At 47.5% G+C, this 24293-nt stretch overlaps 1 protein-coding gene across 1 annotated transcript; it reads right to left on the bottom strand.

The window, feature by feature from the left end:
* Positions 1 to 12813: 12813 nt before the first annotated feature.
* PRSS23 (serine protease 23) lies at positions 12814 to 23681 on the bottom strand. The gene is made up of 2 exons (XM_053925280.1): positions 23511 to 23681; positions 12814 to 16357 (listed from the first exon to the last, which is right to left on the bottom strand). Exon 2 carries the CDS (start codon positions 16342 to 16344, stop codon positions 15208 to 15210), a length of 1137 nt encoding a protein of 378 aa, XP_053781255.1. The 5' UTR covers positions 16345 to 16357; positions 23511 to 23681; the 3' UTR covers positions 12814 to 15207.
* Between the last annotated feature and the right edge of the window lie 612 nt (positions 23682 to 24293).

Here is a 24293-nt window from a genome sequence, read left to right as displayed (position 1 = left end):
AAATTTCAGCAAATAATAAAGAAAAAAGTTAATAAATCCGAGATAAGAAAGTCGATATTTTACCTCTTAGAGATATTTAGACTTTTAATCTTTTTGGTTTTGCAAAGTCCCTGCGGTGCTTTGGAGCCAGTGCGTTTTGTGTCTGTCGTTTCTCAGGGTTCAAGTCCGCCTAGTTCTGAAAAGGCTTGGCCCACGGCCTGTGGACTCCGCTGTAGGGCCTGAGGAAGAGAACGGCCCCCACCCCTACTCCGATTTCCAGCTCCGTGATTACTAAACTGTGTGTCCCTGGATGAGTTATTCCCATCTCTCAGTTTCAATGTTCTCATCTAAAACTGGGACAAAAATAGCACAAAAAGTGATTTACATGAGCTAATGTATGTGTGGGCCCCATCTGGCTCCGTGGCAGGCAAATATTAGGCACTTAGTACATAGCAGCTAATAGCTGTGATTAATAATCACAGAGGATATTAACGACATGGGGTCACAGTGTGCCTTACCTGAGGTCCCTTACGTGGCAATGTGCAAGCACACCGTGCGGGGGATACTTACGTTCCGGGGGTTTATTATCCTTACACAGGTGTGATTGTGCTACTTCCCTGACCAAACAGCTGCAGAGATTCCCTGCGCCCTGCACCGTGAAGCTAAACGAGCCAAACTTGCATTCGGGCCCTTCACGCTGCGCCTCACGCTCTGCAGGCCTCCCTGTACGTACACTGGAGCACCGCGTGCTCTTGCCCTGCAACCCCCTGGACATGCTGTCCTTCTGTGCCTTTGCTCACGCCACCCCTTCTGCCCAGGGCACGATCTTGCCCTGCCCATTTCCCAGCCCCTGGTTCCAAAGCCCCTGCTTTTATAAAAGACAAGCTGTGATTGATCCAGTGCTTTCCGGCCTCCGGTCTTGTCCCTGTCGGGTCAGTGCTCTTCAGTGACACTCCCAAAACACAAACAGGGCCAACTCACAGCTCTGCTTAAGGCCCTTCCATGTATCGCCCAGGCACTCACCATGGTCCACAGGGCACTGCTGACCCGGCCCCGCCTGACCTCACTGCCCACCTACCTGCTATTCTGTACTTACTGCATTAAAATTCTCTAAGTTCCTCAACTACAGGACACTCTCCTCACCTCTGAGGCTTCATGGTGGCTATTCATGCTGTTTGCTCTGCTTGGAACACTCCCTGATGGCCTTGCCACCTCCTTCCTCTGGACACGTCCTACTCAGCCTTTAGGTCCCCGCCCTGACCCCTCCACTAGCAAAAAGCTAACACTTAACATTGTTACACTCATCCGACTGTGTGTGGACGGTGTGTCTCCTCACTGGGCTGTGAGTGATGTGGAGCAGGGCACCTGCCTATTTTGTTCAATGTTGTGTCTTTAGGACCCAGAATGGGGCCAGCCCTATATCCATCCATCCACCCACCCAGAAATCCACCCAGCAAAGTACTAACCGAGCACCTACTGCATAGCGCTAAATAGTGACTCATGACGCTAATCCACGTTGGAGACTGCAGATTGGGGGTATATTCTGCACCATAAAATGTTCATTTAGGATCTAAATATGTGATTTTCTCTTAATACATTTTGCCTTATAAATCACATGATTTGTTTAAACCCTTTAAAAAGTTTCGTGGAATAAGAACCCATGCCCTGAATAAGGTTTGTCAGGACCCCAATGGGGGACGTTGGCGTGGGGAGCAGGCTGGAGCTCAGCGTGCGGCGGTGGGAGGCCTGGGTTCCGCCTGGGTTCCATTCCAGGTCCCGCCACGGAGCTTGCAGCCAGGAGCAAGTAATTTAACTTCTTTAGCCCCCAGTTTCTTCCCTGGTAAAATGTATATAATAGCAAGTGCTTTATTGGCCTCACGGGGCTTTTGAGGGATTCATGAGATCATGAATATGTGTTTTATGAACTGCAAAGAGCAATGTATGTTGTAAGAAAACACGATTATGAAGGTGATGACCAGGGCCGCTATGGGAGGGGAGCAAAAGAGGTGACAAAGTGTAAAGTATTCTATAAAATCCAGATACGAAGTTAAGAAAAATGATGAACAGACAGGGACACATTAGGGAATAAAGACAGACAGAGACATAGTACCCTCCTCCGTTTCAATAAACACGCAGAGTGACCCGTGCGTGAGAGTGCAGAACCAGGACATCATTTATGACCGAACAGCCTTCCCGTAACCTTCTAAAGCAAATATTTAGATTTCAGGTTCGATGACGCCATGGAGCTGTGGCTCCCTCGAGGAATCTGGGCCACCATCCATGGAGGCCCAAGAGGCGTCTGCACTTTCTCCTGTTCTGGAAACTCGTGGGTCCTGCCCATCTGTGTGCAGGGCCCTTCCGTTCACGCAGGTATTTAACTGTAGCCTCGGTCCCATTTGCTCATGCCCACAGAGGGGAGGGGTGGCTCCCCCTCTCCCACTCCGCAAAGGCTCAGCGAGATGGGCACATGGGGTTAGCAGCATTTCATACCACAGACAAGGTCAAGGAGTCAGATCCAGTCAAGTCAACACGCTGGCAGGACTGGTGAGCGTCTCTGTCTCCATTCGCTGCTCATACTGAGCACTCACTCAGGTTCAATGCAGGAGATGAGAGGACAGACATGTAGAAAAAGGTGAGATTAAAATCACTCTGAAGTGAATAATTTAGGCACTTCTAAACTAGGATCAGGGAGTCACACTGGTCCTTTGCCATTGTTCATTGGGTATTGTGGGCTTAGGAACTCCAGAGAAAAGAGTGGGTTTCTTCCCAGTTTCAGAACTCAAAGGCCTTGCCCCACTGTTCTCAATCCCCCACCCTTCTCCCAAGCAGGACCCTCTGTTAGCTTCCACCTCTCTCACCCAGAGAACCCCTGCTCTGAATGCTCCATGAAATGTTCCCCAGCAAGCTTCACTCCAGTCACATGAATCACAGAGTGTGGAAGCATGAACAGGTGGAAGCATCACTAAGCACACTCTTCTGAAACGATCTATTTGTGAACTGACCTCCTTTACTCTCCCAGGAGGGGCATGCCACTGCCTTCGCTATCCTGGTCCCTTTGCTTCCAGCCAGGTCCTAGAGACGAGTAAGTAGTACTCACAAGGTGATTACAGAATTAAATCAGAAATTGTTAATCCCACTCCTCTTACTGAAGTGCAGAAAATGAGGTCCAGGGCAGAAGTGGAGCCCAGGTCTCCTGCCTCAGCCCAGTGCTCATTCCCCTTACCAGGGGCATGGGGGGTGGGGGTGGGAGGGTGGAGGAGGGGGCATTGTGGAGGAGAGCAAGAACAGGGCAGCAAGTTCAAGTTCTGGCTTCACAACTCATTAGCTATGTAGTTAACTACTCAGAGCTTCAGTTCTGTAAAATGGGATTAACTATACCTACTTTTTCAGGATGTTTTTACAGGTTAGAAATGTTAGAGTAAGAGAAACAGGCACTGAATTAATTGTAGGTATAATCAGTAGTATTACCCTTTCCCTCCAAGTTTTTTGTCCGGTTGCTGGACATGCCGTCCTGACTCTTTCAGAACAGTGATTTGTCCCTATCTCCGGACAGGGTCTCCCCACCATCAGCCTGGTCAGATCCAGACCCAAGGTGATCCAGCCCAAGGCGCTTGGCTCCTGGAGGCAGAAGATGGCAGGAACCTGTGGCCAGCAGAGACCCTGCACTTACACTCCCTGACTCGCTTTTTGGTCTCAGCCTGGTCTGGCCAATGACCTTGGCTTTCCATCCCAGTCCCAACATCTTGGAACTAAGAGGTAGAAGGAAACACAGATTTCATGTATTCCCACCTTGCACACACTGCTGAGATCCCTCACACTAGGTCCTAAATTTCCTACAAAATACTTCTACCAACAGAACACCGCCATACCACCCCCGCCCCCGACCCCATTCTCTGCTTCCAGAGGCAGCCCGATCCCAGTCCTGGTTAGCGCTGGTTAAAACCAGGCTCTTCCTTTCACTGAGTGAAAACATGCACCCTTGAAAGTCCATCCGCTGGTCCTGGTTCTGCTTTCTCCAACCTCGTAGAACATGGCAGTCCCTCTCCAACATGACCCCCAAAGTCCCTAAAAGATGGTGGTCATCTCTCCCCTAAGTTATCTGTTCGGGGTGCAGGATGAGAAATTGCCTTATAAGCTTTACAATGGCACACACCTTCCCAGTTTTACCTAAATGAGTGCCTTGCACATCACAGGTGCTCAATAACATGTTCTGAATGGCGGGACCCCTGTAATATGCCGGTCGGGTCACTAGTCACTGTACCCATTATTTCTAATTCTCATAGCGGCCGTGCCGGGAAGAAATTACTCGTTCCATTTTTTAGACTTTTTAGCATATAAATAAGGATCTTCTCTTCTTCACTCATCTTTATTTCATCTGTGGTATAAATCCTTTTAAAATTTAGATAAAAGCAAATGTTCTTTTCTTTAAAATCTTTTAATAAAACCATTTAACTTCAAAAATGTTATTGGTACTCAAACTTTTTGAATGGAGCCAAGTCTTGGCCTTGTGCTTATTGAAGAAGGTTATTTGGAGCAATGAGGTGTGTTGCGCGGAGTCCCCGGTTCTGGTCTAATCAGTGCAGGGAGCTGGGACCCAGTGTGCTGTGCGTGGCCAGGTCCATGACGCCGGCTGGGCCCTCCCCTGGCTTCCTGCTGAACCTCAACATTTCTTGTGCCATTTCTTATGCTGAAGCGGCTGGGCCAGCGACTCACAGCCCCAGCTGCCCAGGAGGAGCCAGGAAGTCTGGGGCTGACCGAGGCCTTAGAGTGATGACTTGTTTATGTGGCTGAGAGTAAGGGACTCTCACACAACACCATTCAACAGGCCTCATGGCATCTTCAAGGCTCAGCATTGCCTGTAAGTCATCGTTGTGTCCCTAGATTACCTGGCACCACTCCAGTGGGATTCTGACACAGGGAAGAGAGTGAGAGGGGGACAAGCAAAAACATGGCAGCATAGCACAAAGGGGAAAAGCAGTCACACAAACTTGAAGGATTTCATGACCAGCAAGAGCACGCCTTGATCACCACCGAATGTCCTGGCCAATTCGCACATTGTTTAGTTTTCACTTGAAGATGTTGTATTTGAAGCTCTCTCTGTACAAATGAAGAAGGTGTGGAAGGGACAAAACCAAAAACAAACATCCAGAGCAACCAGGAGCTACCTATCAGTGTCCTAGAAGTAGTCAGAACTTAAATAAACCACTAGGGGGCGATCCAAGAATGTGCAAACAGCACAGTTGGTAAAGCCAAGTTCACTTGGGGAGAGATTTTTCACAGTATATTTTTCAAAGCTTGAAGAAATCTGAGATCGTTTAGTCTGAATCTGCAGTCCAAGGTGGCATTTCAAACTATCATTTAATTTGGGGAGTTGTTTTTTGACTCAGAGGGGAAAGGTCCCCCTAAATGGTCAAAAACACTCACAAAGTAGAATTTGTTCCGAATCCTGTTATTATGACAAACAACAGCGTTAGAACAACAGTGTCTATTATACAATCAGAGCCCTTCTCCAAGGCACTTGAGAAACTTCTGAGCGTTGGCCACCTTAAGTAGATTTTCACTGACAATGTACACGTGGTGTGAAAGAGTGCACAGAAAGCCTGAGCATTCATTAGCATGTAAATGAACAGAATCAGGCGTGAGTTGTATTGTACTTGTACTGAGGTTCCAAGCTCTTAGGTATGCAGTGCAACTTTGCAGATACTTGCACGGATTTTTTCTAGTGCGTCGTCTTTCCAGATGACTCAGTATGTGCTAACCAGTTGCTCACTGGGATTAAAGAGAAGCTTCATCAAGGATCAAACATCTCTTGCTCTGTGCTGCATACCCTGGTGTCCCCTCCCCCAACCAGGACATACGGTTAGTCGCTACATTCTCAGTAGTCCCACGGCACCTTGCTATAAGTAGAACAAGAGCATGCACTCCAGAGGCAGGCTGCTGGGATACGAATCCCAATTTAGCTGTGCGTTCTTGTCAAGTTACTTAACTTCCATGTGCCTCAATTTCCCTGTCTCTGAAATGGAGAAAAATCGATGCCTACTTCATAGGTTTGTGGGGAGGAGTAAAGGAATAATAATATATGTCAAGCACTTAGAAAAGTGTCTGGCCTATCAGGCACTCAACAGATGCTTGTCGATTTCGTGAATGATGACCTGGCACTTGCCTCAACCATTGTAAATTCTTTATAAGAACAAACTCATGAGGAAATGGCGGAATCCTTGGACGGGTTTTTCTGGCCGTAAGAAGTCAGTGGGCCGGTGGCAGACAGGAGAGGTGAACAGTTACCCTCTACAAAAGAAACTAATCGATGTTCAGGTCCACCAGACAAGCCTCTTTGTCTCTCCTCTAGAATACGGTGACAATCCGTGAGCCAGAAATATAAGCACTTTAATAAAAGCACACAGTTTTGTCTCCAATTGCCAGCCACTTAGGAAAATGCTACCTGCACTCACAGAGTTTCTTGCTTTGATGTTCATCTTTTCAGCTGTAACTATCTAACCAGCTTGAAAATAGCCAAATAACTAACTGGACTCTCTAGACAGATTGATAACATTTGAAAAGAAAAGATTTTTTTTAAATGGCATCTAAAAGAAATACTAAATGGAGTTACAGAGCCCCAGAGTTAAGAAAAACATGATCCAATGTACATTATAAATGAAATAGGAAATATCTAGGGAAACAGAGACTCACATTAAGGAGGCAATTTAAAAAATCAAATCAAAGGCTCTTTCTTCCTCCAAAGAACTATATATTCAAGCAAAAATGGGCTGTTTGAAAAAATATGGACCATCCTGGCTGGTGTGGCTCAGTGGATTAAATGCCAGCCTGCAAACTCAAAGGTCGCTGGTTCAATTCCCAGTCAGGGCACATGCCTGGGTTGTGGGCCAGGTCCCCAGTTGGGGGCATGAGAGAGACAACTGATCACTGTTTCTCTCCCTCCCTCCCCCTCTCTCTAAACAATAAGTAAATAAAATCTGAAACAAATTTTTTAAGAAAAATATGGACTGAATAGAAATCTGATCATAAATATTAACATACAGATTTATAGACTCAAATGTGACCATTAAATGTTTTATTGTTTCACACAGTGGGTATTATAAATAGTTAGATTTTTAAGTCAAACATTTTTTCCAGTAGAATGCCCATAGCATTTTCTCATTTTTGAAATCTCCGATGAATGGAAATGAAGAGAATGTGGACCATTAAACAGCTTGAAAAACTTAATGTGCAGCTGGTCAATAAAAATATAACGAAGGAATTGAATGTATTCTTTCTGATATGTTATAATCGATCAACAAAGACATTTTTCCCATGAGAACAGAAACCTAGTGGCATTTTTGTGGGATCATCTAAATCTGTGTTCGGCCGGTCTGGCAGACACCCTGGAGTGGTTAAGTGTGGCACTGTTAAAGGACAGTGTCCTATGCCTCAGAACAGCTTATCCATGGAGGAGATTAGTCATGCTTCAGTTACATTTGCTCACCAAACATGGCAATTTCCATGAGGGAACTGGATGCCGAGCAAGTATTACTAAATCCCGGCAAAGAAAGGTACTAACCAGGCAGGACAGTTAACTCAAAGACTTATTAAATTATGAGGGAAACATTCAATTAATTCAGTTTACCAAGTGGCAATTCCCCTTCACTGACACCAAAATAGTTCTGTAGCCAGGGTAGTTACCGAGGCTTACCACCCTGGGAGGTAGAGCAAGAGTCCTGACCGCAGGCACCTCAAAAGGAGAAAGAAGACCAGGGACATCTCCAGCCCAGGGATGTGTGTCCTTTGTTTCTGCAGCTCCAGTGTGAGCACAGCGACTGGCACCATGGATGTGTCGCTGAATGAAGAACTGAATGGCTGAGTAATTGAAGAGATGGGGGAAAGGCAACCTAGGCAGAGGAGAGCTTGGGTAGTAGGAGAGGCTTGGAAACACAGACGCGATCGGAACAACTTGCCAGAGACCAGGTTACATGACTGGGGAGCAATGGAGGACAAATCTGACCACTGTTTGGATGGGTGGTGGATCCGAGGCTAAAAAAACTAAGCTTTATCCTCTAGTGTCCAGAGTCTAGTCCACAGGATGCACTAGAGCATGACCTGCTCGGGGCTTTGCTTTAGAACATGCCTGGGGTAGCTGTGAGTGAGCTGGAAGGCTCAGGATTTAGTTTGGATTCTGCTGTGATGGTTTATAGGAGACAGGATAAGGGCCAGCATCAGGCCAGTGGCAGAGGAACTGGAAAGGAGGAGCTGGATAGCGCAGGCATCTAAGGGACATGTTGCCTGATTACATGTGAGATGTGGGAGAGGAAAGCGTCTCTGGGCCACGGGCTAAGTCAAAACAGGCATCCACTCATTTTTCTCACCAAAGACTTCCTGTGCTAGACTGTGGGCCTGACAATGAAGATGCAGGGGAAGCAGCATTCAGTCCCTGCTCTTCCAAGGCTCAGAGTGTAGTGAGCGAGACAGACACATAAAATGACAGGAATGCAATACATGCTAGAACAGAATAGAGTAGAATCGAATCAAATAGAATAGAATAGAATAGAATAGAATAGAATAGAATAGAATAGAATAGAATAGAATAGAATAGAATAGAATAGAATAGGTACAAGAAAGGCAAAATAAGAGTTTTATTCAGGAATGCATTTGGGCACAAGAAATATCCAAGCCCAAGAAATGTTACAGGCCTTACAGCTTGTACAAAGCTACCAGGATCATTTGCTCAAACACTCATTTAAAAAACATTGTGTATTGAGAACCTATGTGCCAGACACTGGTCCAAGGGTGGGGATGCCACAGACAAAAATCCCTGCCTACATGAAATTACATTCTAGTGGCGGAGGAGGACAATCGAGAGAAATAAATATAATATGGACCATGTGAGATCATGACTAGTGCTCAGCAGAGACAATAAAGCAGGGAAGGCAAGTAAGAACCCTCCCAGGCAGGGAGGCTGGGGAGGCTGAAGGTTAGAGCAGACGGCCAAAGAAGGCCTTCCAGGGCAGAGAGCGCCCCGGACCGCAAGGCTGAGCCACTGTTCCCACGGCTGCTTCTCCAGTTCCAGCTGCTTGCTCTGTTTATTCCATTTTCTGAGATCCTCCTCATTCTCTCCAGTGCAAACACTTCAGTCTTGATTCATTGGATTGGAACTCCACACTCCTCAAAACTGTCCTGGCTGTTTGCGGAAGAGAGAGCCTTAGTCCTTTCTGAGTCTGAAGACAACGGGCCGTGATAAATCAAGACTAGGAGAGCGCTCGGTATTTTTACACATTTGATACACACACACACATACCACACTGAAGAGTCATGTTGCTCTTTCTGCCCTCAGAAAACATCAGGCCAGACAGGAGGGGATGGCCGTGTGCCTCCCTGAGCCCACGTTGTCTTGGACCTGAGAAGCCCAGGGGGGCAGAGGCCCTGGACCCTCACACTCGCTGCTGGCAGAGCTGTCCTGAGGCTGGACAGGAGGCCGAAGTTTGTGGGCTGGCCGGCCGTGGCAGGCACTGCAGCGGGAGCACAGAGGCGCAGGTGAGGTTCTGCTTGGAGGGCTAGGCGGCCCCTCCTGGTCTCCTGCCCTCCGCCCACATTGCCCAGTGTACCCACAGGGACCTTCCCAACACAGACTGCTCTCGTCCTGCCCTTTGCCCTTCCCCACCCCCACTTGGCTTCAGACTTTCTTCTCTTGGCTTCTGTGAGGCCAACATTCCTGGCTTTCCTCTGACCTCCTTGGCTGCTGCTTCTCAGTCTCTTTGCTGCCTCCTCCTCCTCTTCTTCCTGTATGAACCCCACCTCTAACGCCAGCGGACAGGGTCCTGTCCTCAGTCCTCTTCTCTCCTCAAGCCTCATTTGCCTAGTTCCCTCCCAAGTGATATTATCCCAGTCTGTGGCTTTATGTGCCAACTATGTGCTGATCCGAGATCTTTCCACTGAGCTTTACAATTGGAGATCCTGCCTGCACAACGCGGGTGTCGACTGCGCATCTCCACTTGACTGTCTATTAGGCAGTTCAAACCTTACATGACCAGCACAGAAGGTCTTGATTTTTCATTCTCCCCAATCTTCTTTCCCATCTCAGCAGTCGGCCCCTGGAATTTGTCTGGATGCTCAGACCAAAACCTGCCTATTCTTTTACTTTTATTTAAAAAATTGAGATATAATTGACATATATGAGGGGGAACCCCCCCAAAACAGAAATATCTTGTCCACTCCCCTTGTAGTACAGGCTTTCCCTGCTAGGTGAGTGTTTAGGAGCCCATCTGTATCAGTGTGCCTGCTGGCGTTGTTGTGAGAGGCTGCATTCAGCTTCCATGAATTTTTTTTTTGAAGACTCTTTCAATGCATTTGCCCATTTCATGATGGCTGATTTACAAGCACACCTGACCACACCATGCTGAGTGGTCAGCAGTTTTTGACCAAAAAAACGGCATAACCCTGGTGCCCCACCCTTCCTATTCACCCAATCTCATCCCAAGCGACTTTTCTTTGTTTGTTTCTCTGGATGAAAAATGTCCTCAAAGGGAAACGTTTTGCTGATATAGAAACAAAAAACGGCAGAAGCACTAAAAGGCATCAAAATCGACAAGTTCAAAGACTGAGGAAAAGCATCTCAATAGGTGTGTTGCATCAAGTGGAGGGAACTTTGAAGGTGACTACAGTTTAAACATGTAAGAATAATACACGATTTTTTGTACATAAATTCCATTTTGGGGTCCCCCCTCATAATTTTAGTCTCAGGCGCACGCCATGGTCGGATACTTGCGTGCGTTGCGAAGCGGTCAGCACAAGTCTCATTAACACCTGTCACCATATGGTTACAAACACGTTCCTGCAATGAGAACTTTTAAGATCTTAGCAACTTCTAAATGTACAACAGAGTGTTATTAACTACAGTCACCATGCTCTGCATTACATCCCGTGACTTATTCTATGTATTTATAACTTTCTAACCCCTTCACCCATTGAATCTCTTGAACAGACCAAATTTGATCCTGCCAGGGGCCCTTGCACTCCAGTCCCTCAGCCTGGAGCATCTCCCCCGCCCCCCCCCCTCAAATCTTCAACAGGCGGCTCACAGTCAGGGGTAGCAAGCCTGTGAGTTTCCAGTGGGAAATGCCAGCATGGGAGAGGATGGCTGGATTTGGGGCATTTTGCTGGTTCACCACTCCAGGGGGCTGTCGGCCAGGTAAGGGCACCCCAACAGCAGGAGGCAGAGGGTTACATCACCAGAGGTAAGAGCTAAGGAGGATGGAAGAGCTAGTGTTACCTGTGAGGTGGTAACCACTGGGGAGACGATGTTGTGTTGGCCCTTTCTCTCCTCCTCTGCTTTACCCCCGCTGACTGGAGGAGCTGGAACCCAGAAAAGAGAGGACCTTTGAATCAAATAGGAGGGTTTATAGTTTTAAATTAATAAACATTGAGATTTATTCACCAAAATGAAATACAGCTATGGAAGGAGTCTGCCCAACTCCAAGGCCATCATCTTCTCACACCAGTCTGCCGCCCTAGCTCCCGGCTGCGTTGATTCCTCTCCTGGAAGCTGGTTTGTTCCCTTCTCTGGGAACCAGTGGACTAAGAACAGGTATGTCATTCATCTGCTAGAAATGGCTGTGTTTTCCACCTTTGTGCTCTAGACCCCATCTCATGAAAAGGAATTTTTAAATTCCCTTCCCCTGCTGGAGGCCCTCAGAGTGCTGATCCAGGAGAAGAGGACATGCAGGAGGACCCCACTGAGCAGCGTGCAAAGAAAGAACCGTTAGCTGCGGCCCTGCTGCTCTTCCTGGGTTCACAAGGGTGGCTGTCAGCCTGCATTCCAGACCGCGCTTTGAGGGCTTTACCAGTGAAGGTGACCAGACCCGCTGGATTTCCCAGGAGACCCTTGGTGCACTCCTGATGTCCTAGCCTCTTTGGTAATAGAATTCCCTTTCAACCTCAGAAGAATCCCATTCTAGGTAATACATTAAATGGCCACTCTACCAAGTATCCATAGAACTCAGTTGATGGAGGCAACTTCAAGGCATGCTTGAGCTGGTTCATGATGAGGCCTAAGGACAGGGCAGACCTGAACAGTAAAACCCAGACAAAGCAAGAAGGGAAGTGCAGGGACTGTGAGCTGGGCTCCCTGGCCCGGAGCTGTGACAGCGCTCGGACAGGAAGTGCTGAGGACTGGGTCAGAATTCCTGTGGACACCCTGGGGGGCTGTCATCTACCCTTCAGTGAGCACGTGGTGGGGAGACTAGGCAGTCCTTGTTCCAGTGCGGCTCGGAACCGAAGGCGCCTGGAGGTGTTAGGGAGAGCCTTACACACTGACCCAGCGGTCACTGGGGCTTAGCCTCCCACGGGCAGGTAGGTGAGTCACACACGGTGACGGGCTTGGTCTCCGTGTCTCCACTTCCTCTCCAGGTTTTAAAAAATCTATTCTGGTCCAAAAAAAAAAAAAAAAAAGGATGAAAGAATATACATACAACTCTGACGTCGACAGGCTCATATTTCTTTACAACTTTAACCTCTTTTTGCCCATTTTAGGGGCAACTAGCTCCTTTACAACATTCAAAATTCCACATAAAGTCTATGGGACAAGTGTCCCACATTCTGCCAGAACCTTCTGGCGTGGCCAAGCAACCGATGACTTTCAAGTTTCTTCTCTGCCGTTTTGTCTGAACATTTTCACACCTGGATCGGGGTTCTGGTTAAACCCCAGAGGCACCGACACCTCACAGCACTTGGGGCTCATCAGACTGTGTGCACCATCGCCTTGACCCAAAGGCTATTACAGCACCCCCCAGAGTGTATTTCTTAGAACCCTAGATTGCTCAAAAGTATTGTTGGAGAAAACAAGGGTTCAGTGATCAAAAATGTTTATTGAAACGGAGGTTTTAAAATAGTAACATGTCTCTTTAGTACACGACTTCTTGGAGCATTTAACGCACAAACAAGCATGAGAATCCATGATAAAGAGGGAATATTGAAAGGCATCTCCCTCCTCCTTGATGATAGTGCCCTTTGTATTTCTGGTAGAAAATCTGGAGGGATGAGTGTTTAAGGCACAAACTCGGGGAAACGTTTGACTCGTCTTACTGGGAACATATCCTTACAGTGCAGAACCAAAACATGTAAGGCACTAATTATATTAATAATATCATGAGCCCTTTCTCCTTTTTATTCCAACTTCCATGATAGTTTAACACCATGCCTCCTCTTATTCCCACTGAAAAGACGGACGCGTTGAATGATTTTGCAGTCCTATGAGTCACGTTGCATAGAGCATGTGGTTACAGTTCTTTGGTAAAGTACATCTAAACATTGACATTATGTTGACTTTGTGTCATTATGTACCCATGGTGAGGGGAGTTTAAACTTTGCAAAAATGAAAATGAAGATATCAAGGTGTATTTATTTTTTTAAAAGATCAGTTCTATTCCAGGCGTTTGGTGAACATCTTTTTGCACCAAGCAAAAGCAAAACCGAACAGAACGCTCAAATACCAGACGCAGAGATGGAGACTGCTCTTCTTCCTCAGGCTGGCTTCTTGCTAGATTCCAAAGCAACTGCACTGGAATGCGGAAGATTCCTGGCGGCCCTGCGTCTCTTTGCCAGGCACAGTATTTCTTATGCGATTTGAAGAAAGCGCTACGGTTATACTCTTGAGCGCCTTATCAGGATTAACCTTCAGGAAAGCTCAAGAGACACAAGGCAAAAGCCCCCTGGAGGAGGTGTGGGCATTGGCGCTGCATGTCCGTGTCCTCATGGACCGTCACGAGGCCGGCTGAAATTCCCCGGGGTGTGGGGACAGCAAACACCTGCCTTGTAGCCCATTTGTAATACAGTTTAAAAGAAGTGTTCAGGCTGAGAGGCAAAAAGTGAAAACACAAGTCAGACTCTTTTCTTTATATGCAATGATTATCACGTTGATAAAACATTCATAAAGGCATTTATTGGAGTGGTGATTCTGATCCATTCGCTTTCTGCCACTTGTGCCTGTTGCTACCGTACTTGACTATATGTGCCTATAGCTTAGAGTACTCCAATAAAACAGGCCCCTCTACAGCTAGTAAAAAAAAGCCATGTTTGTTTTTCTTAGAGCACCTTCCAAATATTTTTACTCTAAAATAAGTAAAGTACAAGAGAAAAGTCTCCAAATTGCACAAGTACGCAGCTCTCCAAAGCACACTGAAACCATGCAGAACAACTTGATTGGGCTGTATGACTGTGCCAGCCTCCGAACAAGCGGTTATTCTGTCGTGACATCTGCCAAGCAATGCACCCATTGTTCTCTGGAATTTAATTCATTTTCAATGACTCCGTCCAAATGATAAAACATGAGATGTGCTACACTCCAGGGGTAAAATGCAATGATTGTTTTTAGTGTGACCGCACTGTTAGCTGGGAAGCACCACAGCCTGTTCTAATTAGGCCCTGATTACTGTCTCCTGGAAAACAGCTAGTTCAAGAAATGTGAGTGAAATCCCACTAAATGGGAGGGTTGGCATAAACAACCTTGCCTGCGCCGGTGTGACTGCAAAGCGGGCAGAACCATATGCAAAGTCTTCCGCAAAAGTAGAGCAACAGTCTTTGGAAGGGAAACTATTTCAAAACTAAAAACAGCTTGGGGACTGACTGACTGTAAAATATAGTTTAATATGTGTACCAAAATAGTCAACAAGTTATTTTGCTGATCAAGGACTACTGTGCAAATGCCTCAAATCTGAAATATTGTAACTGCCTGTCTCCGAAGTATTGTGGAAGTCTCCAAGAGTTGTATGTGCTGGGGAACACTGCAACCTGAAAACATTAGTGATTAGGCCTTTGAAAAAAACAAAATAAAAATAAGAGGACTCTCAGGGGAAAATACACACATATACACACATGAGAATTTGTATCTCCTGTATGCTGCAAATGTAATATAAACCTTTGAAACGAGTTCAGATGAAATAAAAATCAAAGTTCTCAAAAAGTAGATTAACTTAATTGCTAACGAGTCCCTACTGCCCCAAACATCAGTATGCTTTTTATTTCTATGCAAAAGGATGCCTTCAAACTGCTTAAATGACATGACACACAAACCCATTTTCAAATAATAAAGCCAGTCATCTTGCAATTTTAAAAAAATTAGGTAAAAGATATTATGACACATCATACACACACACACACACACACATACCCCAATGACACAATTTGGCCTCTGCTAAAGTAAGTACATGAAGACCTTTAAGTGCAGCAGGAGGGGTCACCGTGTCACCCCTCCCTACAATCCATGTAGTTTCCTTTAATCCAATAGCAAATCTGGGCGTATTTGAGAGGAGTGATCCTGACGGCGACGTTGAAATCCTGCGGAGAACCATTCATGTCTACCCACTGGTGCCCTGAAAAGATGCCGATAATTTTTCGCTCCCACTTCTGCTGCTGTCTCTTCCACATCCTCACGTAGACCCCTGACCCGCTGGCCCCGGGCTGGGCATCACACTGCTGGTAGAGCAGGTCATAGGTCTCATCTTTGACGTCACAGAAGCGGTACACCAAATTGCCGGGTCGATCATTGTCATAACCAGAGAAGTGGATTCTGCCCCCTGGCAGCTGCTTGGCAGGAGGGCTCACCCCAATCTTCATGAACTTTCTCTTGTGAAGCTTTTTGAGTTCTAGGAGGGCATAGTCATAATCCATGCCAATGTCATTGGCATTGCCCTTGATCCAACCTTTGGGCACATGGGTGCGTTTCACTCGGATCCACTGAAATTTCATCTTCTCGGGCACCGCGGAGCTGGAGTTGTTGGCCCCTCGGCCGCCATCTTTATACTTGGGCTTCAGGAAGCCCACTCGAAGTTTCTGGGTTCCTTTCACGTAGGTTTTCCCGTCGTGTATGCAGTGGGCAGCCGTGAGGACGTGCTTCTCTGACACCAGGGTGCCTGTGCAGCCTGTCGATAACTTCACCGATGTTGAGAAGGGGTAGTTGAGCAGGAAGTCCTTCCCAAAAATGCTGAACCTGCTGTCGTAGCCGTAAATCTGCCGCTTCCTCCGAGACTTTCCCGAAGATTCAGCCCCACCGCCACTGACGACATAGATGCCCACCTGTGTCTCCGTGCGGCTGCCATTGGCATAGAGTGTTTCATAAGACAGGTACTGCTTGACCTCTTCATAAGTGGGTAGTGGAGTTCCCTTATGACACTGGGGCCCGCACGAGGAGGACACTTCCAGTTTGGCTTTGGCCCCAAAGTCTGGCTTGGGTAAGTGGAGGGTGGACTGGGGCAAGATGACAGGGAGGCGGTAAGCAGGCCAAGTGGGTTTCCAGTGGGTACCGGAGGGGCTTGCCTGCCCGACCACACAGAGGAAGAGGAGGAGGAGGAGGAGGAAGAGGAGCCCTGGGATCCCCGCCATGCTGAGCACCACTCTGTGGGAACAAAGACAAGAAGGTCAGGGCGAGCAAGGGGCTGGCCGCTGGCCCCAGCACTCTTCTTACCACAGAAGCAGTCGGCAGCATGCCTGTCATTGCTGCTAAGTCTGTGAACCCTCCTCAGGAATCAGGGTGTGGAGCGGAATCCCTAGATAATGGTCTCACTTACAATGTAAGGGCTTGACCTTGGAACATTCCCGTGGCTAGGTGCCCAAAATGAAATCGGGTGTTCATTCCTTTCTATGTTTAAGATGCTCCAAATGACAGCCCACTGCAGGGCAGCGTGTGTGGGGCATTAATCCCCAGATGAACTGTTGGACCAGCCCCAACTTCCCTGTAATTTTGAGCCTTCTTTGTGCTTCATTCTAAACCTCCGTCTTTTCCTACCTCTCATCCCCCTGCCTTCCTTTCCTTCTTTCCTCTCATTCTCATTATAGCATGAACTTGGAGCATCTACAGAGCAACTTGCTCATGTAGAGGACAAATTGAAATTACTTAGCTTACTGAGTGACAAGGCATCACGGAAGGGTAGCTCCACAGTGTCACACGTGCTGGGACTCCCATTGTCTATAAATGGGTGCATTCAGCAGGGTCTAAGACTTTTTTTTTTTTTTTTGCTTTCAATTTAGAACACCCTCAACTATTATAAATTTAGTGCCAGAGTAGTCAGGCCTCTAACAAAACATTTCTTCTTCCTTAGGGTTTTGTCTTATACTACCAGGACTTTTGCGAAGGGTCAGTCCCATTATGACTGTTACTGTTGGTGACCTTTTCAGGTCTTTGCATCTGTGGTCCCAGCTAGTCTAAATGCCTTGAATTCGGACGTAGGCTAGCACTCGACACAGATCTGTTGACTGAATGACTGTGTTAGTGGAAGAATGAGTGAGTGATTGCAGTGGCTCAAAAAGTACTTTTGTTGAATGATGCATGCAGAGATGAATGAGGATGATGTGGTAGCTCAGAGTAAGGGCATGAAGTCAGCTGTAAGGGCATGAAGTCAGCTGTAAGGGTAAGAAGAGGGAGGCGTTGCAGAGGAGGTGTTGCTTGAGATGGGTGTTGAAGCTGAACAGAAGTTGGACAACATAAGACAGAGTGAAGGGGACTCTCAGAGGAAACAAGCCTGTGAGCTCAGGGAGACCTGCAACAGTGCGAGTCAGTTCAGGAATTACGCTTAGCTTAGCCAGGGTGGAACACAGGAAGAGGCAGAGGCAACAGGCAAGAGCTGGGTTATGAAGGACCATGTGTACGAAATGAAGGAGTTTGGATTTTATTCTGAAAGGTATGTTTGAAGAGAGATCAATCACCCCAGAAGAAAAACAACAGCAAAAAAGAAGATGGGAAGTAGTCCTTTCACAAATGTTCAAGCATCAGTTGGCTCTGACCGGCCCTGACCCTTCTGCTCAAGAGAAGCTGACTTAGCAGGGCAATCCATTCATAATCAAACATCCCAAAACTAGGGCACGGAGGGGTTAGGTCTCAGGAGGCTAGTGGAACGTAGCAGGAGTCAGGAAAAAACCATTTCATTAGTCTCCCCTCCCCCTCTTCGCCAGTACAGACCCGTTGCAACTTTGGGTGCCTTTTGCTTTCTCTTACAGAAGACTGAAAACTCCCATTGAGCTGATCTAGTCCAGCTGAATATGCCAATCTAGATCCCCAATATCCACCCGCTGTATTTCTCAAATATGCGGGTGCCCCACCCACCTCTTGGATCTTTTTGCTTGTCTCTTTCTCTTTGATTCTACTGCTGTCAGGGAGAACAGGGATGGGAAAGGAAAGGAATGAGGTCCCGAAAAAGCCTATTCCTTGGGACTTCCTGATTCTTTGAAACTGCTTCTCCACATTTTTCCCAATAGGAAGGATCCCTGGACCCTTTTGGGGGGAGGAAATACATCTAATTATTTCTCTAAAGTCTTGAAATCATGGGGTTCGTGTTCATACACGTTGAGGGTACTATCAAGACTGAAAGTTCTAAATAAATGTGGGAGGGTCGCTAAGGCTAATAGAGGCCTCCTCCCCAGCGGGAACTTTATGGGTGGGGTAGGTATGGTGAGGACGACCCTTTAGGGAGTTATGGGGGATGGCTCTGTATCTGATTACTCCCATCTCCTGGGCGAGGACCCAGCTCTTGGACACATCTAGGGCCTGGACAGCCTTTCCTCTATGTCAGTTGCTGTCTAGGTGACTAAATGACCCCCCACCAGAATCACTGCCAAGTGTGATGATATATACTAGGAGGAACTGTGTCTCCCACAGGGCTATATCTTGGAGCCCCAGATACCCCCCTTCCTTCCTTTGACTGACAACGGAGGATGTTAATGCCCGCGTTTAGGGAGCAGCCGATGTGGCTCATCTTGAGACAGAAAACACGGAATTCAGACAGAGGTGCAAGGTGCCAAGTATTCCTGTTTTCAAAATACGACTCTTAGGAGAAAAAGCAGAGGAGATGAAACAATATTATACTATGTATTATCATAAGTTATAGGTAGTATTTTCGATGTGGATGATGAACAAGGCAGTTAAAATATGCTCATATTTATTATCCAGATCATGCATCTTTAAATCCCAAACCTGAAATTTGTACGTTAACTGGATTCTGGGAATATAGAGCGTGAATTATCTGCTGTGGCAGAATCGCTCCAGCGGCATCTGTCCTTAGCTTCATCCATTTGTCCAAACACTGAAATAGTCCACTGGCAAGGGTGTAAGGGAAGAGAATGGCAGCAAGGGGTCTGAGACTAGGATCCATCTGGGAACCTTGTGTTAATGAATGAATCCCCTCTCAGGCAAAATTCACTCTAATTTCGTTTTTCCAAGTGCTTTGCCTGTAGTAAACCCCTGTTTGAAAAACACTTTCCAAGGCCTTGAAGCATGCCTCACTTCACAAGTGCGACCATGGCACACCTCTTTCCGTTGTTGGTTTTTTAATGTCTGTCTCTCACAGAGAAACGATGATCCTAGAAACCAGTTCATGAGAGTTAGTGTTACGGAGACATGGGAACAAGTCTCTTCCTGGGCGTGAGCGCTGGGCAGTCAGGGAGGCTGGCTGACTAGGCACAGCTTCCCTCCAGCTTCCCAACGTAGAGGCTCAAATTTGTTCTTCGGCACAACAAGGGATGACTAAGTCAGGCACCTCTAGGACCCTTACACATCACACAGTCTGCTAGAGCTGCTACAGCGTCTACCACAGAATATGACTGTTGTAGATAGAGTATTACCTAATGGGCATTAGATAATGTTACCAGCTCAGAGCCTTACAGCTTAAATTCTGGTCGTTTGGCCAGTTAAGATGCCAGTCATCTATAAAAAAGGAACTGCTAAACCAGAGGGCAAGATGAAGTTCTAATCCCTTAAAAATAAGCTTTTCAAATACCCCAAGAAACAGTAATTCTATTCCTTTGAAACATTGCTTACAAGTTCCTTCTATTATTACTTAAGTCTATTCATTAACTTGTGGGGCACAACCTTGTTCTGACAACATTTTCCATCTTGACTAAAGTTTATCTATAACTCTGAAAGCTGCAAAACTGGATTTTAAAACCACTTTAGTTTCATAATTTAGAAATTAATGCAGGTTAACTTATTCCAAATGTTTCATTTTTTCAAAATACATTTTTGAAATGAGACCTGATCAGAAATTGGGCAATGAAGTTGTGTGTTCTCAGGTCCCCAGATGGGTTTAAACTGACATCGTATTAAAGTTACAGCTTCATAAATTGCTCACTCCTCTACCAACTGTGAGTTTAGGGTGGTTTAAAAATTGCTATGAGTACCAGGTGTTCCCTTTAGTCTTTTCAGCTCTGGTCTTTTCAGGTCCAGGATTCTCTAATTTTATAATTTTCTAGGGTCACAAAAATCTAGGTCAAGCACTGTGTTGTTTACAGACAACTGTCCCTCACTGCTCAGGCAGGAGCTTTTACTAATGACATTATGGAGGGTGGAGACATTGGAGAAAAGAAAAAGGAAATTTTATCATGTTTATCTTTCTTATCTGGGGGACAAGATTTCCAGGATCAGTCGTCCAAGGGAACAGAGGCCTCCAGCAGAGGGCGGCTTTCAGGACTGAAGGGGAGGATGGCTGGATGTGAATGCTCTCAGGAAATGGTGAGAGGGAACTGACCGCACTGCGTGCTCCCGGAGGGCCTTTCCTGAGGCACTCAGACCTTCCCCTGACCCCATCCCCATTAGTAATGCACCCAGGGTAACTGAGATGCTTTAAAATTAGGCGGGTGGCTTTGCATTACTTTTCTGGCTCACCTGATTATAGAATTAATTCCCCAGGAGACAAATAATTCCTGTTTCCATTTTTATAAACTGTAGGTAAGCCTGTGCCACGCCCACTTAAGTATTTAAGTATAAATACTCCAGAATGTAAACAGATGTAATAAAAACATTCATAAGCTCACAACTGGAAAGGTAACTAAATGGGTTATATAACTTTAAATTCTCCCTCTTTACAAATGAATCACCTTATCCTTAATAGAACTGTCTGGAAAACTCATACCTTAAGAAAAGGAAAGAAGATTTCTAAGCCTTATCTGATTATAGCTAAGTCTGGATGAAGAAAATTCAGGTCTACAACATTTAATTTTTAGGAATATGCCTTTACAGGGCACAAATTCCTCATATACATATTTATCTTTTAAAGTTCTCAACTGAGTATTTTCATGCCTTATTTCACCTAAGTGCAAAGCAGAATGGAAAACTAAGGCAGGCACATATTTTTTCACCATGCTTCGCAATGTGGAAACCGTATTCCTTTTGCACCTCTGCGTATCTGACTCCCAGGACGATTATGCACGCCGTGCTCCACCACTCAGTGGGAACCACGGCCCCGCCGTCCACTGTCTAAAGTTACGTGTACCTCCTGAGGGTGCTGCCTCTTCACAAGCCCACTGCTAACCTCCCGGTGAAGGAACAATGCACCACGTCCGACGTGCGAACCACACTGAGTCTGCTTGGAGACTGCGCACCGAGACCGCTCTCCTCTACTTCTGCACCATGGTCTTCAAAACTGCAACAACACAGGTTTCCTCAAGAGGGCAAGTGTTTGGGCGAATGAAAAACTCCCACAGCAAGTAAGTGCTGGGAGGGAAAATCTAATTCGCAGGACAACGTATAAACTATTGCACAACCTATGAACTTCTGCGACCACTGTAAACAGTAATGACAGAAAGAAACAGTGGGAAAGTTTGTGAAGATAAAAGCTTTGAACACCAGTTGGAAGAATGACAAAGGGTTTTCCATGGAATCTGTGGCCAGGGATAGTGAACAGTGAAACCATGCTAATTCCTAAAGCAAATACCTAAAAATGAACAAAGCTCTGTAGCCAGGCTTGCTCTCATTTTCTGAAGTCACAGAATCTGTTAAAGGAAAACAGACCTGATCACATACTGGTTTAAGAATTACAGTCTTGTACAGGAAAGAAATGCAGGGCATTTACAAGTCCAGCCACCCTACACATAATCTTGTGGTCAAACGAAGCTTAACTTCTTCTTTATCAGATTTTAGGCAAAATGAACTACCCCAGTGACCTGGAACAAACCTGGCAGAAGAACAAGAAAGAGTGTATAAAACTGTCGATGGTGAATCCATGAGAAACAAATTCCCCAGGGTCAGTGGGAGTTATGCATGAATAATGCCTGGTGAACTGACTCCTGGGGGATGTAGGAGAGGCAATGTGCAGGAGAACCTGAGACTCTTAAACGCTGCAGAGCGGGGCCAGCAGTGTTCTCAGATCCACTAATGGGCACTTTGGCATTTATGCTACAGACAGAAAAATGCACCCACCATTCACCATCCATCTGAATAAGCTGTCAGTGCTACAAAATGAGGTCCATATTAGTTACCTCGGAAAAAGGCTTCCTTTCCAGGGCAGGCACAAGAAAGCACGACAGATTATCTCTTCACTTTATGTAAGTGGGACAAAACAAGTAAAACAATTTACTCAAACGCAGACAGTGTGCCTGTGATCACAAACACTTTCACAAGTAAATATAATGGCTTTTTGTGGCATATCCTGCGTTTCTTCTCCCCAACTCCACCTCCATCCCACTCCTAACAGAGCCTTCTTGAGAGACACAGTGACAAGGTCTATTTTAAATGCTCTTATGCACAAATAAGATCCTGAAACAAGTGCACTAAATATCCTGATATTAATTTGGCATTCGGCTTTTGGCCACAGCTGACTTCAAACTATAAATTTAACTCTTTCCCGCACCACCACACAATAAACGACTGTCACATTGGCCTATCTGGTCCTAAAAAGTGCTTGGCACCCCTCAAGTTCAATTTCAGGAGCTGGGAGAAGCCAGCCCCATGCCGACACTAACTGGGAGCTTTCCACCCACTCGGGGCTGTTTCTGAAGTCTCCTGGGTGTCGCCCAAAGGGCTATAAACAAACTGGATTTTTATCAGCTGTGTTCTCCTCAAGCAAACCGAATTTGCAACCCGAAGGGGAGGGGCAATTTTCCTTCACCTAAACAATTCTTCTCTTTCCTCTTTTAAAACATTTTCCAATTTTTTCCAAACTTTTATTTCTAAGTTAACTCGTGATGAGTGTCCACAGGCTGAAGAAGTATTCGCTCTCAGCAACCGTTGTTCACAGACTCTAGCTTCTTAGGTAAGCACGCGGCCATCGACTTAAGACTCCACAGAAAAGATTCTATTCCCCAAACTGGATTTCCTGCACTTTCTTTGCTTGCTAAGGTGTGTTCACAATCACGTGCCCAGGATTAAAAATTAATGTCCAGGTCTTGTTGTTGGCACACATACTCGCAAAGCGCAAGGAAAACAAGTGGTGGCGGCGGTGTGTGCGCGCCTGCAGGAGGTAGGGGTGTTGCCACCGTCCAGCCAGAGGAGAGCCTGCCCAGGGCCAGCTCTTTTCCCCACTCCCACCCGGCATCCAACATAGCTCTCCTCATCCGCTTCACGGGTGACAGCGCATGAATCCGAGTACCCAGCAACGCCTGAGTCTCCGCACGGCTCCTTCAGGCCGCAGGTCCCAGCTCTCGAGCCCCGAGGGAGGCCCGGGCCACGTCTCCGGTGCCCCACGCAGTCACCCCACCCCGTGCGCACCCGCCCTTTGTCCCGCTCCTCCCCTCGCCGCGCTGCCCCGCGTCCGGGAGTGCGCCCCGGCCGCACCCGCACTCACCCGCGCCGGGCTGCCCGCCCGGGCAGGGGTTCGTCGCGCGGCTCAGACAGGTGTGGGCGCCGGGAGGGCGCGCTCGGCTCCCATGCCTGCCCCGCGGCGCGACCGAGTGCTAGCGGGCAGGCAAGTAGCGCCGGCAGCGGGCGGGTCCGCCCCCCGCGCCTCCCGAGGCCCGCCCGCCCCGCCTCCGCCCTTGGTGGAGCTGCGCGCCCGCCACCGCCCCCGCGGCCGCACCCCCGGCCGGGAGCAGCGCGGCCCGGAGTCGGGCGGCGCGGCCCGGCGCAGGTGGGTCCCTGCGCCGCAGCAGCACTCGCCCGTCCCGGCCTCTCGGCGCCAGTCAGCGCCTGTTATCGCGGAGGGCCGGCTCTGCCCAGGGCCCGAGCGCCTTCACCCTTCCAGCACCGCGCGCGCTCGGAGCCGGAGTCCTCTCTCTGCTCACAAAGACAGATGCCCTGCAAATCGCTGCCTGCTCGCGGAGACAGACGCCGCTGCCCCTTCCCCCAGTCGACCGATCCGGGGACGTGGGCCACACCTGGTGCACAGGGAAGCCCCTCTGCCTGGCGAAAAACCAGTGCGCTCCCCACCCTGCAAAACCCTTGGAGAAATGATCGAGCTCCTTTCCGTTTCACCCCGTTTCTCAGGTGCCTCCAAGGAACGGAATCCCGCATTCTGGTGACACGACCACCAAAGCTTGGCCTCCCCTCCTGCATTGCGTGGGGGCCGGAGCAGGACGGGGGCAAGGCAGCTCCCAGTGTTGGCTGGAGAGCCCACGGGCTTCGGCACTCT

This window comes from Desmodus rotundus, chromosome 5, assembly GCF_022682495.2.
Source record: "Desmodus rotundus isolate HL8 chromosome 5, HLdesRot8A.1, whole genome shotgun sequence".
NCBI lineage: Eukaryota > Metazoa > Chordata > Mammalia > Chiroptera > Phyllostomidae > Desmodus > Desmodus rotundus.
The sequence above is the reverse complement of the archived record's forward strand: the minus strand, read 5'-3'. Positions and strand labels throughout refer to the sequence as shown.

What these genes read in the sequence shown, in the direction of transcription:
- PRSS23 (XM_053925280.1), bottom strand. Translation starts at nt 16,344, where the DNA reads ATGGCGGGGATCCCAGGGCTCCTCTTCCTCCTCCTCCTCCTCCTCTTC.